This window comes from Oncorhynchus masou, unplaced genomic scaffold (assembly GCF_036934945.1).
Source record: "Oncorhynchus masou masou isolate Uvic2021 unplaced genomic scaffold, UVic_Omas_1.1 unplaced_scaffold_558, whole genome shotgun sequence".
NCBI lineage: Eukaryota > Metazoa > Chordata > Actinopteri > Salmoniformes > Salmonidae > Oncorhynchus > Oncorhynchus masou.
The window spans coordinates 109,902-129,516 of record NW_027011997.1 but is presented as its reverse complement, the minus strand read 5'-3'; the positions used below and the strand labels follow the sequence as shown (position 1 = coordinate 129,516).

Here is a 19,615-nt window from a genome sequence, read left to right as displayed (position 1 = left end):
TACAGAGAGACTCACCACGTCTATGATCTGTAACAGTGTGAATCCCAGTTCTACCAGTATACAGAGACTCACCACGTCTATGATCTGTAACAGTGTGAAGCCCAGTTCTACCAGTATACAGAGACTCACCACGTCTATGATCTGTAACAGTGTGAAGCCCAGTTCTACCAGTATACAGAGACTCACCACGTCTATGATCTGTAACAGTGTGAATCCCAGTTCCACCAGTATACAGAGAGACTCACCACGTCTATGATCTGTAACAGTGTGAAGCCCAGTTCTACCAGTATACAGAGATAGACTCACCACGTCTATGATCTGTAACAGTGTGAAGCCCAGTTCTACCAGTATACAGAGAGACTCACCACGTCTATGATCTGTAACAGTGTGAATCCCAGTTCTACCAGTATACAGAGACTCACCACATCTATGATCTGTAACAGTGTGAAGCCCAGTTCTACCAGTATACAGAGATAGACTCACCACGTCTATGATCTGTAACAGTGTGAAGCCCAGTTCTACCAGTATACAGAGAGACTCACCACGTCTATGATCTGTAACAGTGTGAATCCCAGTTCTACCAGTATACAGAGACTCACCACGTCTATGATCTGTAACAGTGTGAAGCCCAGTTCTACCAGTATACAGAGAGAGACTCACCACGTCTATGATCTGTAACAGTGTGAAGCCCAGTTCTACCAGTATACAGAGACTCACCACGTCTATGATCTGTAACAGTGTGAAGTCCAGTTCTACCAGTATACAGAGAGAGACTCACCACGTCTATGATCTGTAACAGTGTGAAGCCCAGTTCCACCAGTATACAGAGAGACTCACCACGTCTATGATCTGTAACAGTGTGAAGCCCAGTTCTACCAGTATACAGAGAGAGACTCACCACGTCTATGATCTGTAACAGTGTGAAGCCCAGTTCTACCAGTATACAGAGATAGACTCACCACGTCTATGATCTGTAACAGTGTGAAGCCCAGTTCTACCAGTATACAGAGAGACTCACCACGTCTATGATCTGTAACAGTGTGAATCCCAGTTCTACCAGTATACAGAGACTCACCACGTCTATGATCTGTAACAGTGTGAAGCCCAGTTCTACCAGTATACAGAGATAGACTCACCACGTCTATGATCTGTAACAGTGTGAAGCCCAGTTCTACCAGTATACAGAGAGACTCACCACGTCTATGATCTGTAACAGTGTGAATCCCAGTTCTACCAGTATACAGAGACTCACCACGTCTATGATCTGTAACAGTGTGAAGCCCAGTTCTACCAGTATACAGAGAGAGACTCACCACGTCTATGATCTCTAACAGTGTGAAGCCCAGTTCTACCAGTATACAGAGACTCACCACGTCTATGATCTGTAACAGTGTGAAGCCCAGTTCTACCAGTATACAGAGACTCACCACGTCTATGATCTGTAACAGTGTGAAGTCCAGTTCTACCAGTATACAGAGAGAGACTCACCACGTCTATGATCTGTAACAGTGTGAAGCCCAGTTCCACCAGTATACAGAGAGACTCACCACGTCTATGATCTGTAACAGTGTGAAGCCCAGTTCTACCAGTATACAGAGAGAGACTCACCACGTCTATGATCTGTAACAGTGTGAAGCCCAGTTCTACCAGTATACAGAGATAGACTCACCACGTCTATGATCTGTAACAGTGTGAAGCCCAGTTCTACCAGTATACAGAGAGACTCACCACGTCTATGATCTGTAACAGTGTGAAGCCCAGTTCTACCAGTATACAGAGACTCACCACGTCTATGATCTGTAACAGTGTGAAGCCCAGTTCTACCAGTATACAGAGATAGACTCACCACGTCTATGATCTGTAACAGTGTGAAGCCCAGTTCTACCAGTATACAGAGACTCACCACGTCTATGATCTGTAACAGTGTGAAGCCCAGTTCCACCAGTATACAGAGAGACTCACCACGTCTATGATCTGTAACAGTGTGAAGCCCAGTTCCACCAGTATAGGAGCTGAGTCGTTGAACACTGGTCTCTCCAGACGGTTATAGTTAGTCAACAGATCCTTGTACAGCTTCCGCTGGTACTGACCACCAACACAACCTGATGGACAAAGAGATGGAGAAAGAGAGGAAGAGAGAGAGATGTACATTGATTATCTAGAAAACCAACAGAAACCATGAAGGATTAAAACAATCACATATAACCCCTTGTTGACCACACAGAGAGGAGAGAGAGAGATAGAGAGAGGTAGACGAGAGAGAGGAGGGAGGTAGAGAGAGAGAGGAGAGAGAGGTAGAGAGAGAGATAGGGAGAGAGAGAGAGGGGAGAGAGGGGGAAGTAGAGAGAGAGGTAGAGAGAGAGAGGAGAGAGAGGTAGAGAGAGAGAGAGAGGGAAGAGAGGGGGAAGTAGAGAGAGAGAGAGAGAGAGAGGAGAGAGAGAGAGAGAGGGGGAGAAGAGAGGTTATAAAGAATTAAAGAGGGAGTTGTGAGAACAAGAGCAGTAATTGACAGTATGTTCACACCATGACCAACCGTTTGCATAATATAACAGCATTCTCAATTTATTCACAGCAGCAATCCATATTGTTAATCTCAACAGCAACACCCAGAGGATAGACTTTGATTAGAATAACATTACACACCCACACCCCATTATAAACTGTTGTAAATTAACACTGGGATCTGCAATGATGTTTTACATGGAGGATTGGTGTTACTCATGATGTATTCACTGTGGATTCAGGAAGTGGTTTACACACAATATAATGAGACAGCTGGAAAAGCTGAATTAATATTATGTCTGCCTGCCTGTCTGTCTGCCTGTCTGTCTGCCTGTCTGTCTGCCTGTATTTCTGTCTGCCTGTCTGTCTGTCTGCCTGTCTGTCTGTCTGTCTGCCTGCCTGTCTGTATTTCTGTCTCTCTCTCTGTCTGTCTGTCTGCCTGCCTGCATTTCTGTCTCTCTCTCTCTGCCTGTCTGTCTGCCTGTCTGTCTGCCTGTCTGTCTGCCTGTCTGTCTGCCTGTATTTCTGTCTCTCTGTCTGTCTGTCTGCCTGCCTGCCTGTCTGTCTGCCTGTCTGCCTGCGTGTATTTCTGTCTCTCTGTCTGCCTGTCTGTCTGTCTGCCTGCCTGTATTTCTGTCTGTCTGCCTGTCTGCCTGTCTTGCTCATTTTCTCCCTTTGTCTCCCTGTGTCTCTCTCTCTTTCTCTGTGACTATCTCGCACAATATCCCTCTTTTACTCTGTCTCTCTCGGTTAAACACTTCAACGACAATAACATATGTGGTCCCACTGGGGAAATCATCATCATCATCACCATCACCACCACCATCATCATCCTCACCATCATCATAATTTACTACAACTACAAAGCTATGTTTCTGGTTGGTCGGCTAAATGACGGACGACTCCATTTCCTCAGCTACTTCCTCTAGGTTCCTCTGACATCACTGGAGTCAGACTGACAAGTGTAGTGATGCTCTGATGAGGCTAAGGAGACACATCAATAGATAGTAGAGCTCCATGTCAGTCAATCAGTGACTCTGACATGATGTCGGGATAGTAGAGCTGTCAGTCAGTCAGTGACTCTGACATGATGTCGGGATAGAAGAGCTGTCAGCCAATCAGTGACTGACATGATGTCGCGATAGTAGAGCTCCATGTCAGCCAATCAGTGACTCTGACATGATGTCGGGATAGTAGAGCTCCATGTCAGTCAGTCAGTGACTCTGACATGATGTCGGGATAGTAGAGCTTCATGTCAGTCAAACAGTGACTCTGACATGATGACGGGATAGTAGAGCTGTCAGCCAATCAGTGACTCTGACATGATGTCGGGATAGTAGAGCTCCATGTCAGTCAGTCAGTGACTCTGACATGATGTCGGGATAGTAGAGCTCCATGTCAGTCAGTCAGTGACTCTGACATGATGTCGGGATAGTAGAGCTGTCAGCCAATCAGTGACTCTGACATGATGTCGGGATAGTAGAGCTCCATGTCAGTCAGTCAGTGACCCTGACATGATGTCGGGATAGTAGAGCTCGATGTCAGTCAATCAGTGACTCTGACATGATGTCGGGATAGTAGAGCTCCATGTCAGTCAGTCAGTGACTCTGACATGATGTCGGGATAGTAGAGCTGTCAGTCAGTCAGTGACTCTGACATGATGTCGGGATAGTAGAGCTGTCAGCCAATCAGTGACTCTGACATGATGTCGGGATAGTAGAGCTGTCAGCCAATCAGTGACTCTGACATGATGTCGGGATAGTAGAGCTGTCAGCCAATCAGTGACTCTGACATGATGTCGGGATAGTAGAGCTGTCAGCCAATCAGTGACTCTGACATGATGTCGGGATAGTAGAGCTCCATGTCAGTCAATCAGTGACTCTGACATGATGTCGGGATAGTAGAGCTGTCAGTCAGTCAGTGACTCTGACATGATGTCGGGATAGTAGAGCTGTCAGTCAGTCAGTGACTCTGACATGATGTCGGGATAGTAGAGCTGTCAGTCAGTCAGTGACTCTGACATGATGTCGGGATAGTAGAGCTGTCAGTCAGTCAGTGACTCTGACATGATGTCGGGATAGTAGAGCTGTCAGCCAATCAGTGACTCTGACATGATGTCGGGATAGTAGAGCTCCATGTCAGTCAGTCAGTGACTCTGACATGATGTCGGGATAGTAGAGCTGTCAGCCAATCAGTGACTCTGACATGATGTCGGGATAGTAGAGCTGTCAGCCAATCAGTGACTCTGACATGATGTCGGGATAGTAGAGCTCCATGTCAGTCAGTCAGTGACTCTGACATGATGTCGGGATAGTAGAGCTGTCAGCCAATCAGTGACTCTGACATGATGTCGGGATAGTAGAGCTGTCAGCCAATCAGTGACTCTGACATGATGTCGGGATAGTAGAGCTCCATGTCAGTCAGTCAGTGACCCTGACATGATGTCGGGATAGTAGAGCTCGATGTCAGTCAATCAGTGACTCTGACATGATGTCGGGATAGTAGAGCTCCATGTCAGTCAGTCAGTGACTCTGACATGATGTCGGGATAGTAGAGCTGTCAGTCAGTCAGTGACTCTGACATGATGTCGGGATAGTAGAGCTGTCAGCCAGTCAGTGACTCTGACATGATGTCGGGATAGTAGAGCTGTCAGCCAATCAGTGACTCTGACATGATGTCGGGATAGTAGAGCTGTCAGCCAATCAGTGACTCTGACATGATGTCGGGATAGTAGAGCTGTCAGCCAATCAGTGACTCTGACATGATGTCGGGATAGTAGAGCTCCATGTCAGTCAATCAGTGACTCTGACATGATGTCGGGATAGTAGAGCTGTCAGCCAATCAGTGACTCTGACATGATGTCGGGGTAGTAGAGCTCCATGTCAGTCAATCAGTGACTATGACATGATGTCGGGATAGTAGAGCTCCATGTCAGTCAATCAGTGACTCTGACATGATGTCGGTATAGTAGAGCTCCATGTCAGTCAATCAGTGACTGACATGATGTCGGGATAGTAGAGCTGTCAGTCAGTCAGTGACTCTGACATGATGTCGGGATAGTAGAGCTGTCAGTCAGTCAGTGACTCTGACTTGATGTCGGGATAGTAGAGCTGTCAGCCAATCAGTGACTCTGACATGATGTCGGGATAGTAGAGCTCCATGTCAGTCAGTCAGTGACTCTGACATGATGTCGGGATAGTAGAGCTGTCAGCCAATCAGTGACTCTGACATGATGTCGGGATAGTAGAGCTGTCAGCCAATCAGTGACTCTGACATGATGTCGGGATAGAAGAGCTCCATGTCAGTCAATCAGTGACTCTGACATGATGTCGGGATAGTAGAGCTGTCAGTCAGTCAGTGACTCTGACATGATGTCGGGATAGAAGAGCTGTCAGCCAATCAGTGACTGACATGATGTCGCGATAGTAGAGCTCCATGTCAGCCAATCAGTGACTCTGACATGATGTCGGGATAGTAGAGCTCCATGTCAGTCAGTCAGTGACTCTGACATGATGTCGGGATAGTAGAGCTTCATGTCAGTCAAACAGTGACTCTGACATGATGACGGGATAGTAGAGCTGTCAGCCAATCAGTGACTCGGACATGATGTCGGGATAGTAGAGCTCCATGTCAGTCAGTCAGTGACTCTGACATGATGTCGGGATAGTAGAGCTCCATGTCAGTCAGTCAGTGACTCTGACATGATGTCGGGATAGTAGAGCTGTCAGCCAATCAGTGACTCTGACATGATGTCGGGATAGTAGAGCTCCATGTCAGTCAGTCAGTGACCCTGACATGATGTCGGGATAGTAGAGCTCGATGTCAGTCAATCAGTGACTCTGACATGATGTCGGGATAGTAGAGCTCCATGTCAGTCAGTCAGTGACTCTGACATGATGTCGGGATAGTAGAGCTGTCAGTCAGTCAGTGACTCTGACATGATGTCGGGATAGTAGAGCTGTCAGCCAATCAGTGACTCTGACATGATGTCGGGATAGTAGAGCTGTCAGCCAATCAGTGACTCTGACATGATGTCGGGATAGTAGAGCTGTCAGCCAATCAGTGACTCTGACATGATGTCGGGATAGTAGAGCTGTCAGCCAATCAGTGACTCTGACATGATGTCGGGATAGTAGAGCTCCATGTCAGTCAATCAGTGACTCTGACATGATGTCGGGATAGTAGAGCTGTCAGTCAGTCAGTGACTCTGACATGATGTCGGGATAGTAGAGCTGTCAGTCAGTCAGTGACTCTGACATGATGTCGGGATAGTAGAGCTGTCAGTCAGTCAGTGACTCTGACATGATGTCGGGATAGTAGAGCTGTCAGTCAGTCAGTGACTCTGACATGATGTCGGGATAGTAGAGCTGTCAGCCAATCAGTGACTCTGACATGATGTCGGGATAGTAGAGCTCCATGTCAGTCAGTCAGTGACTCTGACATGATGTCGGGATAGTAGAGCTGTCAGCCAATCAGTGACTCTGACATGATGTCGGGATAGTAGAGCTGTCAGCCAATCAGTGACTCTGACATGATGTCGGGATAGTAGAGCTCCATGTCAGTCAGTCAGTGACTCTGACATGATGTCGGGATAGTAGAGCTGTCAGCCAATCAGTGACTCTGACATGATGTCGGGATAGTAGAGCTGTCAGCCAATCAGTGACTCTGACATGATGTCGGGATAGTAGAGCTCCATGTCAGTCAGTCAGTGACCCTGACATGATGTCGGGATAGTAGAGCTCGATGTCAGTCAATCAGTGACTCTGACATGATGTCGGGATAGTAGAGCTCCATGTCAGTCAGTCAGTGACTCTGACATGATGTCGGGATAGTAGAGCTGTCAGTCAGTCAGTGACTCTGACATGATGTCGGGATAGTAGAGCTGTCAGCCAGTCAGTGACTCTGACATGATGTCGGGATAATAGAGCTGTCAGCCAATCAGTGACTCTGACATGATGTCGGGATAGTAGAGCTGTCAGCCAATCAGTGACTCTGACATGATGTCGGGATAGTAGAGCTGTCAGCCAATCAGTGACTCTGACATGATGTCGGGATAGTAGAGCTCCATGTCAGTCAATCAGTGACTCTGACATGATGTCGGGATAGTAGAGCTGTCAGCCAATCAGTGACTCTGACATGATGTCGGGGTAGTAGAGCTCCATGTCAGTCAATCAGTGACTATGACATGATGTCGGGATAGTAGAGCTCCATGTCAGTCAATCAGTGACTCTGACATGATGTCGGTATAGTAGAGCTCCATGTCAGTCAATCAGTGACTGACATGATGTCGGGATAGTAGAGCTGTCAGTCAGTCAGTGACTCTGACATGATGTCGGGATAGTAGAGCTGTCAGTCAGTCAGTGACTCTGACTTGATGTCGGGATAGTAGAGCTGTCAGCCAATCAGTGACTCTGACATGATGTCGGGATAGTAGAGCTCCATGTCAGTCAGTCAGTGACTCTGACATGATGTCGGGATAGTAGAGCTGTCAGCCAATCAGTGACTCTGACATGATGTCGGGATAGTAGAGCTGTCAGCCAATCAGTGACTCTGACATGATGTCGGGATAGTAGAGCTCCATGTCAGTCAATCAGTGACTCTGACATGATGTCGGGATAGTAGAGCTCCATGTCAGTCAGTCAGTGACTCTGACATGATGTCGGGATAGAAGAGCTGTCAGCCAATCAGTGACTCTGACATGATGTCGGGATAGTAGAGCTCCATGTCAGTCAGTCAGTGACTGACATGATGTCGGGATAGTAGAGCTGTCAGCCAATCAGCGACTCTGACATGATGTCAGGATAGTAGAGCTGTCAGCCAATCAGTGACTCTGACATGATGTCGGGATAGTAGAGCTCCATGTCAGTCAATCAGTGACTCTGACATGATGTCGGCACGACACGAAAATTAAACACACGCAGGCGCTTCAACATGCACAAAAAAACACACACACACACACACGGAACATGATCTTCCACGCTCTGACATGGTTAATGACGGAGTAGGAACCAGGAGAGGAAGCCACTCCTGACTATTGAGATGGAGACCAATGATGACAGTAATTTTCAGTCTGGTCGTTTCAGAAAATCCTCCTTTCAGGTATTCAAACTAAAACTGTGTAACTCTTCATGACTGAAAAGGCCCTGGTCTTCATCGCTCAACGTCTCCCAAATGACTTTGTTGTCTAATCACACAAACACACACAGTCCAGCAATTACCAAGGAGGCTAACGAAGATGAGCACGTAATTAAATGGCTTAATGGCTAATTAGCGAACGAGACTAAAATAAACCAAACAAAAGGCCTTCTGCTGAAGAGTCCCAAATAGTACCCACTTCCCTGTGAGAGAGTGAGGGAGTGTGTGAGTGAGAGTGTGAGTGAGTGTGTGAGAGTGTGTGAGTGTGTGTGAGTGTGTGTGTGTGTGTGTGAGAGTGAGTGTCAGTGTGAGTGTGCGTGCTTGAATGGAACGAGAGAAGAGAGAGAGAGGAAAGAGAAAGAACAAAAGTTGGGTTAGTGAGTCAGTATATCAGAACAGCTTAAAAGAACAAACATAGTATCTTTTCAGCTGAGATCCAAGATGGCCGTTCCAGGCACACTGAGATCCAATATGGCCGTTCCAGGCACACTGAGATCCAAGATGGCCGTTCCAGACACAGTGAGATCCAAGATGGCCGTTCCAGACACAGTGAGATCCAAGATGGCCGTTCCAGACACACTGAGATCCAAGATGGCCGTTCCAGACACACTGAGATCCAAGATGGCCGTTCCAGGCACACTGAGATCCAAGATGGCCGTTCCAGGCACACTGAGATCCAAGATGGCCGTTCCAGGCACACTGAGATCCAAGATGGCCGTTCCAGGCACACTGAGATCCAAGATGGCCGTTCCAGGCACACTGAGATCCAAGATGGCCGTTCCAGGCACACTGAGATCCAAGATGGCCGTTCCAGGCACACTGAGATCCAAGATGGCCGTTCCAGGCACACTGAGGTCCAAGATGGCCGTTCCAGGCACACAGATCCAAGATGGCCGTTCCAGGCACACTGAGGTCCAAGATGGCCGTTCCAGGCACACTGAGATCCAAGATGGCCATTCCAGGCACACTGAGATCCAAGATGGCCATTCCAGGCACACTGAGATCCAAGGGTTGGTCGTTTGAAATTGTTACGAGATGTTGCCAAGCCAACAGATGGTGCTGCTGTTACATGTATCTGAGTGTGATACTGTGTAGTACTAGCGAGCCAAGTGAGGCGTTACTTACTATGAACTGAATGGAGCTGTATGCATGTTACACAGTGATGACTTTCTAATCCACATTACCTTGGTCTTGTACAGAACAAACAGCACAACAGAAGTAATGACTTTCTAATCCACATTACCTTGGTCTTGTACAGAACAAACAGCACAACAGAAGTAATGACTTTCTAATCCACATTACCTTGGTCTTGTACAGAACAAACAGCACAACAGAAGTAATGACTTTCTAATCCACATTACCTTGGTCTTGTACAGAACAAACAGCACAACAGAAGTAATGACTTTCTAATCCACATTACCTTGGTCTTGTACAGAACAAACAGCACAACAGAAGTAACATTATTGCTGTTGTAATATCACAAACGGACGTGGCAGTTTCCTCGCTATGGATTGAAGCTTTAAACATTTGTACCAGAACATAATTATGCTAATCTTTATTTCCAAAGACAAAAAAAGAAGTGAACAATAAACATCATATCTTTGATGTTTTCTTCTCCATGGCAACAGGAAACAGACCTGACCTCTAAGGGGTATGGTAGGTCAATCTTAGTGAGGTTCAAAAATAAACCCATTTTTATTCATCTCTTCACAGCTACGAGCTACACAAGGAAATGTCAGAGCCACAAATGGCACCTTATTCCCTATATAGTGCACTACTTTTGACCAGGGCCCATAGCGAATAGGGTGCCATTTGGGACCCAGGAGGACACTAGTAGGTTGGGCTGTGTTTGTCTGTGAGGGTCAAACGGAGGCAAACGCACACAGGGACTGCTTCCTAAATGGCACTCTAGTCCCTATATAGTGCACTAACATTGACCAAGGGCAGGCCTATAGTGTGCTGTGTAGGGAATAGCGTGCTATTTGGGAAGCAGCCCAGTGTTTATTCAACACAGCGGTGCCGTTGGGCCAGACGGGACCAGAGACTTCTGTTAAAAGCTTCTTCCACAGAGCTTTTTAATAGGTTCAGTAGTGTGTGTGTGTGTGTATGTGCGTGCATGACTGTGTGTGTGTATCCCTGTGTGTGTGTGTTCCTGTGTGTGTTCCAGTGTGTGCCTGTGTTTCTTTATGTGTGTGTGTGTGTGTGTGTCTTCATCAGCAGCTTGCACGACTTGTTTAAGTGCATCAGGACCTAAAAAGGCAAGGGGCTCTTATTATTAGAATGGGAGTCAGCGTGAGTCCATCTATCTACACAGGTTCAGCAGTGTGAGTCCATCTATCTACACAGGTTCAACAGTGTGAGTCCATCTATCTACACAGGTTCAGCAGAGTGAGTCCATCTATCTACACAGGTTCAACAGTGTGAGTCCATCTATCTACACAGGTTCAGCAGTGTGAGTCCATCTATCTACACAGGTTCAACAGTGTGAGTCCATCTATCTACACAGGTTCAGCAGAGTGAGTCCATCTATCTACACAGGTTCAGCAGTGTGAGTCCATCTATCTACACAGGTTCAACAGTGTGAGTCCATCTATCTACACAGGTTCAGCAGAGTGAGTCCATCTATCTACACAGGTTCAGCAGTGTGAGTCCATCTATCTACACAGGTTCAGCAGTGTGTGTGTATACAGTGTGTTTAATGCTATGTAATATGGCATGTGTATATGATGAAATAGTATGTTAAATGAATAGTATGTAAAAGTGTGTGTGTGTGTGTGTGTGTGTGTGTGTGTGTGTGTGTGTGGTCTTGTTCTTCTATCCTTGTGGGGACCGAAAATCCCCACAATTCCCCACAAGGATAAGAAAACAAGACAAATTCTCCCCCGTGGGGACATTTCCCATTTTAGGTCCTCACAAGGATAGAAGAACATAACGCGTGTGTGTGTGTGTGTGTGTGTGTGTGTGTGTGTGTGTGTGTGTGTGTGTGTGTGTCTGTTATTGTGTGTGTGTGTCTGTTATTGTGTGTGTGTGTGTGTGTGTGTGCCTATGCGTGTGTGTGTGTGTGTCTGTTATTGTGTCTGTGTGTGTCTGTTATTGTGTGTGTGCGTGTGTTATTGTGTGTGTGTGTGTGTGTGCTATTGTGTGTGTGCGTGTGTGTGTGTGTAGAATACATGTCACATAGTTAAGGATTGTTACATGCGGCCTATCTTTCTGTGCTCACAATGACGTACTTTTCCCAATAGAGCCCTTTGACAAGAATGATTTCACGTAGTTGAAGCCTGTTACTAAGCATCATTATACCTAGACAGACAAGACCTTACAAGGTCTAAATCAGCCACTATGGAAACACAAGCACACATGTCCTGTTATATCAACACAACATCTCAAGTAACAGCATGAAGGCCACATTCATTCACCCAATAAACCCGTCTTGTCTGATGATATTATCACATGGAGAGATGTCTTATATCATCTTTGTAACGACCAGTTCTTTAAAGATACTTGATCCTAAAAGACGTTCTGATGATAATGAACTGAATTTATGTGCCTCCTTTCATCTAGGTCCAGTGGTGGAAAAACTCCCCAGTTGTCATACTTGAGTGAAAGTAAAAGATACCTTAATAGAAAATGACTCATGTAAAAAAAAGTGAGTCACCCAGTAAAATACTACTTGAGTAAAAGTATTTGCTTTTAAATATACTCAAGTATCACAGGTAAATGTAATTGCTAAAATATACTTAAGTATCACAGGTAAATGTAATTGCTAAAATATACTTAAGTATCAAACGTTAAAGTAAAATTCCTTATGTTAAGCAAACCAGATGGCACCATTTTCTTGTTATTTTAATTTATGGATGGCCAGGGGCACACTCCAACAATCAGACATCATTTACAGATGGCCAGGGGCCCACTCCAACACTCAGACATCATTTACAGATGGCCAGGGGCCCACTCCAACACTCAGACATCATTTACAGATGGCCAGGGGGCCACTCCAACAATCAGACATCATTTACAGATGGCCATGGGGCCCACTCCAACAATCAGACATCATTTACAGATGGCCATGGGGCCCACTCCAACACTCAGACATCATTTACAGATGGCCATGGGGCCCACTCCAACAATCAGACATCATTTACAGATGGCCATGGGGCCCACTCCAACACTCAGACATCATTTACAGATGGCCAGGGGGCCACTCCAACAATCAGACATCATTTACAGATGGCCAGGGGGCCACTCCAACAATCAGACATCATTTACAGATGGCCATGGGGCCACTCCAACAATCAGACATCATTTACAGATGGCCATGGGGCCCACTCCAACAATCAGACATCATTTACAGATGGCCATGGGGCCCACTCCAACAATCAGACATCATTTACAGATGGCCACTCCAACACTCAGAAATCATTTACAAACCAAGCCTTTGTGGTTAGTGAGTCCGTCAGATCAGAGGCAGGATGGATGACCAGAGATGTTCTCTTGATAAGTGCGTGAATTGGACTATTTTCCTGTGCTGGGAAAATGTATGGAGTAAAAAGTACATCATTTTCTAAAGGAATGTCGTGAGGTAAAAGTATTTCAAAAATATAAATAGTAGGCCTCCCTAGTAGTGTAGCGGTCTAAGGCACTGCATCACAGCGGTCTAAGGCACTGCATCACAGCGGTCTAAGGCACTGCATCACAGCAGTCTAAGGCACTGCATCACAGCGGTCTAAGGCACTGCATCACAGCGGTCTAAGGCACTGCATCACAGCGGTCTAAAGCACTGCATCACAGCGGTCTAAGGCACTGCATCACAGCGGTCTAAGGCACTACATCACAGTGGTCTAAGGCACTGCATCACAGCGGACTAAGGCACTGCATCACAGCGGTCTAAAGCACTGCATCACAGCGGTCTGAGGCACTGCATCACAGCGGTCTAAGGCACTGCATCACAGTGGTCTAAGGCACTGCATCACAGCGGTCTAAAGCACTGCATCACAGCGGTCTAAGGCACTGCATCACAGCGGTCTAAGGCACTACATCACAGTGGTCTAAGGCACTGCATCACAGCGGACTAAGGCACTGCATCACAGCGGTCTAAGGCACTGCATCACAGTGGTCTAAGGCACTGCATCACAGCGGTCTAAGGCACTGCATCACAGCGGTCTAAAGCACTGCATCACAGCGGTCTAAGGCACTGCATCACAGCGGTCTAAGGCACTACATCACAGTGGTCTAAGGCACTGCATCACAGCGGTCTAAGTGGTTCCATACCGGGCTGTGTTGCAGCTCTAGCTGCGTTACTACATATCCTGGTTCCATACCGGGCTGTGTCGCAGCTCTAGCTGCGTTACTAATATCCTGGTTCCATACCGGGCTGTGTCACAGCTCTAGCTGTGTTACTACATATCCTGATTCCATACCGGGCTGTGTTGCTGCTCCAGCTGCGTTACTACATATCCTGGTTCCATACCGGGCTGTGTTGCAGCTCTAGCTGTGTTACTACATATCCTGGTTCCATACAGGGCTGTGTTGCTGCTCCAGCTGCGTTACTACATATCCTGGTTCCATACCGGGCTGTGTTGCAGCTCTAGCTGCGTTACTACATATCCTGGTTCCATACCGGGCTGTGTTGCAGCTGGCTGCGACCTGGAAACCCCTGAGGCGACACACAGGGAAGGGTTTGGGATGTCCTTGTCCCATAGTGCTCTAGCGACTCCTGTGGTGGGCCGGGTGCATGCGGGCTGATCCGGTCACCAGTTGGACAGTGTTTCCTCCGACACATTGGTGCGGCTGGCTTCGGGGTTAAGCCAAGTGTCAACAAGCAGGAGGACGCATGGTTCTCGACCTTTCGCCTCTCCCAAGTCCGTACGGGAGTTGCAGCGATGGGACAAGACTGTAACTACCAATTGGATATGACAAAAAAGGGTTTACATAATTTTTTATAATAGTAAATAATATATACAGTGTATATAAATATAAAGTACAGATACACCCCCCCAAAGAACTTAAGTAGTACTTTCAAGTATGTTTACACCACAGCCTAGGCCCCATGTCTCAGATCACGGTGTATTATGGGATGTACCTTAGCCCAATCTATCCCATTATACTTGTCAATATTGTAGCGAAGTCAGTCCAGACCAGGGCTTGAACCTGTGACCTTGAGATTGTCAACCCAGGACCTTACTGTAGCTGTAACGCCAAGTGATCTGAACCTCTTGGCTCAGCCGCTAGGTGTTGGGCCAAGGTCGCTAGGTGTTGGGCCAAGGTCGCTAGGTGTTGGGCCAAGGTCGCTAGGTGTTGGGTCAAGGTCGCTAGGTGTTGGGTCAGGGTCGCTAGGTGTTGGGCCAAGGTCGCTAGGTGTTGGGCCAAGGTCGCTAGGTGTTGGGTCAAGGTCGCTACTATATTCAGGGAACAAGTATTGAAAAGTACATTAGATGAATACAGGATTAGTTTGAACACACACATTTGCTGTCATAAAGAAATGAATAACCATGACCTTGTCTGGATTAAAGCAACATCCTAGCCTGTTCTAGTGAACCAGATTGAATAAGAGAGTAACAGGAAATCCTGTGTCTTTGTTAGTATTAAATCACCTAATGTGATTTCTGTGAAAGTCAGAGGGCGTCCCAAATTGCACCTAGTCAAAAGTAGTGCACTATTAATGGAATAGGGTGCCATTTCAGATGGGCCCTGGTTAAAAGTAGTGCACTATTAATGGAATAGGGTGCCATTTCAAATGGGCCCTGGTTAAAAGTAGTGCACTATTAATGGAATAGGGTGCCATTTCAAATGGGCCCTGGTTAAAAGTAGTGCACTATTAATGGAATAGGGTGCCTTTTCAGATGCAGCCTTTGTTTGTTGTGTACTTCAGAGATGAAAATCCCTGGCTCATAACCAGGTCATAAAGGCAAGAAATAGGGCAGGATTATACACTGGTGGGCCCTGTCCCAAATGGCACCCTATTGGCCCATAGGGCTCTGTTCAAAAACATTGCACTATGTAGCGAATAGGATGCTATTTGGGCCGCAGTATTTCTGTAACGTAATATAACCAGGGACATAGTTTAGGATTCCTCCATCTCTTCTCCTCCCCTTTCCCCTCATCTCTTTTCCTCCTCCTCCCCCCCATCTCTTCTCCTCCCCTTTCCCCTCATCTCTTTTCCTCCCCCCCATCTCTTCTCCTCCCCTTTCCCCTCATCTCTTTTCCTCCTCCTCCCCCTCCATCTCTTTTCCTCCTCCTCCCCCCCATCTCTTCTCCTCCCCTTTCCCCTCATCTCTTTTCCTCCTCCTCCCCCCCTCCATCTCTTTTCCTCCTCCTCCCCCCATCTCTTCTCCTCTTCCTCTCTCATTCTCTCCATCTCTTCTCCTCTTCCTCCCTCATTCTCTCCATCTCTTCTCCTCTTCCTCTCTCATTCTCTCCATCTCTTCTCCTCTTACTCCCTCATTCTCTCCATCTCTTCTCCTCTTCCTCCCTCATTCTCTCCATCTCTTCTCCTCTTCCTCCCTCATTCTCTCCATCTCTTCTCCTCTTCCTCCCTCATTCTCTCCATCTCTTCTCCTCTTCCTCATTCTCTTCTCCTCTTCCTCCCTCATTCTCTCCATCTCTTCTCCTCTTCCTCATTCTCTTCTCCTCTTCCTCCCTCATTCTCTCCATCTCTTCCTCCCTCATTCTCTCCATCTCTTCCTCCCTCATTCTCTCCATCTCTTCTCCTCTTCCTCATTCTCTTCTCCTCTTCCTCCCTCATTCTCTCCATCTCTTCTCCTCTTCCTCCCTCATTCTCTCCATCTCTTCTCCTCTTCCTCATTCTCTTCTCCTCTTCCTCCCTCATTCTCTCCATCTCTTCTCCTCTTCCTCATTCTCTTCTCCTCTTCCTCCCTCATTCTCTCCATCTCTTCCTCCCTCATTCTCTCCATCTCTTCCTCCCTCATTCTCTCCATCTCTTCCTCCCTCATTCTCTCCATCTCTTCCTCCCTCATTCTCTCCATCTCTTCTCCTCCCCCATTCTCTCCATCTCTTCCTCCCTCACTTCCTCCCTCACTCTCCATCTCTTCCTCCCTCATTCTCTCCATCTCTTCCTCCCTCATTCTCTCCATCTCTTCCTTCCTCATTCTCTCCATCTCTTCTCCTCTTCCTCATTCTCTCCATCTCTTCTCCTCTTCCTCATTCTCTCCTCCTCTTCCTCATTCTCTCCATCTCTTCCTCCCTCATTCTCTCCATCTCTTCTCCTCTTCCTCATTCTCTCCTCCTCTTCCTCATTCTCTCCATCTCTTCCTCCCTCATTCTCTCCATCTCTTCCTCCCTCATTCTCTCCATCTCTTCCTCCCTCATTCTCTCCATCTCTTCCTTCCTCATTCTCTCCATCTCTTCCTCCCTCATTCTCTCCATCTCTTCTTCCCTCATTCTCTCCATCTCTTCTTCCCTCATTCTCTCCATCTCTTCTCCTCTTCCTCATTCTCTCCATCTCTTCTCCTCTTCCTCATTCTCTCCTCCTCTTCCTCATTCTCTCCATCTCTTCTCCTCTTCCTCATTCTCTCCTCCTCTTCCTCATTCTCTCCATCTCTTCCTCCCTCATTCTCTCCATCTCTTCTCCTCTTCCTCATTCTCTCCTCCTCTTCCTCATTCTCTCCATCTCTTCCTCCCTCATTCTCTCCATCTCTTCTCCTCTTCCTCATTCTCTCCTCCTCTTCCTCATTCTCTCCTCCTCTTCCTCATTCTCTCCATCTCTTCTCCTCTTCCTCATTCTCTCCTCCTCTTCCTCATTCTCTCCATCTCTTCTCCTCTTCCTCATTCTCCCCTCCTCTTCCTCATTCTCTCCATCTCTTCCTCCCTCATTCTCTCCATCTCTTCTCCTCTTCCTCATTCTCTCCTCCTCTTCCTCATTCTCTCCATCTCTTCCTCCCTCATTCTCTCCATCTCTTCTCCTCTTCCTCATTCTCTCCTCTCCCTCATTCTCTCCATCTCTTCCTCCCTCATTCTCTCCATCTCTTCCTCCCTCATTCTCTCCATCTCTTCCTTCCTCATTCTCTCCATCTCTTCCTCCCTCATTCTCTCCATCTCTTCTTCCCTCATTCTCTCCATCTCTTCTTCCCTCATTCTCTCCATCTCTTCCTTCCTCATTCTCTCCATCTCTTCTCCTCTTCCTCATTCTCTCCTCCTCTTCCTCATTCTCTCCATCTCTTCTCCTCTTCCTCATTCTCTCCATCTCTTCTCCTCTTCCTCATTCTCTCCTCCTCTTCCTCATTCTCTCCATCTCTTCTCCTCTTCCTCATTCTCTCCTCCTCTTCCTCATTCTCTCCATCTCTCCTCCTCTTCCTCATTCTCTCCTCCTCTTCCTCATTCTCTCCATCTCTTCTCCTCTTCCTCATTCTCTCCTCCTCTTCCTCATTCTCTCCTCCTCTTCCTCATTCTCTCCATCTCTTCTCCTCTTCCTCATTCTCTCCTCCTCTTCCTCATTCTCTCCATCTCTTCTCCTCTTCCTCATTCTCTCCTCCTCTTCCTCATTCTCTCCATCTCTTCCTCCCTCTTCTCTCCATCTCTTCCTCCCTAGTTCCTTCCATCTCTTCTCCTCTAACTCATTGTGACAGCATGTCACAATGTTTATTAAATAAACCAATCCACCATCAGAGACCAACCAACGTAGCCAAAGGACTACAAAACAATCACCTACAACAAATGGCTCCCATCTCCCAGTTTCACTGCATTAGTTTCCCTTCATAACTCCACTTCAATGGCTCCCATCTCCCAGTTTCACTGCATTAGTTTCCCTTCATAACTCCACTTCAATGGCTCCCATCTCCCAGTTTCACTGCATTAGTTTCCCTTCATAACTCCACTTCAATGGCTCCCGTCTCCCAGTTTCACTGCATTAGTTTCCCTTCATAACTCCACTTCAATGGCTCCCATCTCCCAGTTTCACTGCATTAGTTTCCCTTCATAACTCCACTTCAATGGCTCCCGTCTCCCAGTTTCACTGCATTAGTTTCCCTTCATAACTCCACTTCAATGGCTCCCATCTCCCAGTTTCACTGCATTAGTTTCCCTTCATAACTCCACTTCAATGGCTCCCATCTCCCAGTTTCACTGCATTAGTTTCCCTTCATAACTCCACTTCAATGGCTCCCATCTCCCAGTTTCACTGCATTAGTTTCCCTTCATAACTCCACTTCAATGGCTCCCATCTCCCAGTTTCACTGCATTAGTTTCCCTTCATAACTCCACTTCAATGGCTCCCATCTCCCAGTTTCACTGCATTAGTTTCCCTTCATAACTCCACTGGCCATACAAGAGAAGCGTCTTCGATCAATACCATTCAGTTGTGTTGTACTAAAATAAAATATTTTATTTCATGGGGCAACGAGGCTATTATTACGATGAAGCAGACAGTTTAAGTGCCTTTGAGTGCACTGCTGCCTTCCAATACAATACAATCTAAACAGGCAAATGTTACAGCGTCAACGATCTGTGGTATACTATTCCCTAGATGTTTCCATTCTGTCAGATGATGATAGTTGTTGATGGTAGTGACATCAGACGGAGAATACATTCTTTACCCAACCGCATTCTAAATGCAATCACCATGGTTACGTCGAGACGGGCCAAACGCTGAGCTAAATGACAATCTACAAGATACATGTTCCGTTCATTCACCAGGCCTCATGTTTCAGCCTTGGCACAGTGTAAAATGTACATACACGACCGCAATGAATTCCATTATCCAGAATCACGCTCATTTGTCTCCAGAATGTCAACATAAAAGAATGCCACTCGCATCGAGGGGAATCATGCCTTGACATTCTCCGTCTAACAAACAGGGGTTGCTATGATGTGGTGGGCCGGCTACCTTTAAAAAAGCACTATGTCATACAAGAGTTGATCAACTATAGACCAGCGATGTAAATGCCAGCCTGGCTATTACCGATATAAAGGTGCCTTTTGAGACACAGTCATAGACACAGTCATAGACAGCAGTCATAGACAGCAG

General features: G+C 46.8%; 1 protein-coding gene across 2 annotated transcripts in view; it reads right to left on the bottom strand.

Moving 5' to 3' along the window:
• LOC135536110 (neuronal acetylcholine receptor subunit alpha-7-like) overlaps positions 1-19,615 on the bottom strand; it is an 80,741-nt gene that overhangs the window by 53,264 nt on the left and 7,862 nt on the right. For both annotated transcript variants that reach the window (XM_064962499.1, XM_064962500.1), the window contains exon 2: positions 1,963-2,102. In XM_064962499.1, the coding sequence (XP_064818571.1) occupies positions 1,963-2,102 (140 nt within the window). The remainder of the gene's footprint in view (positions 1-1,962; positions 2,103-19,615) is intronic.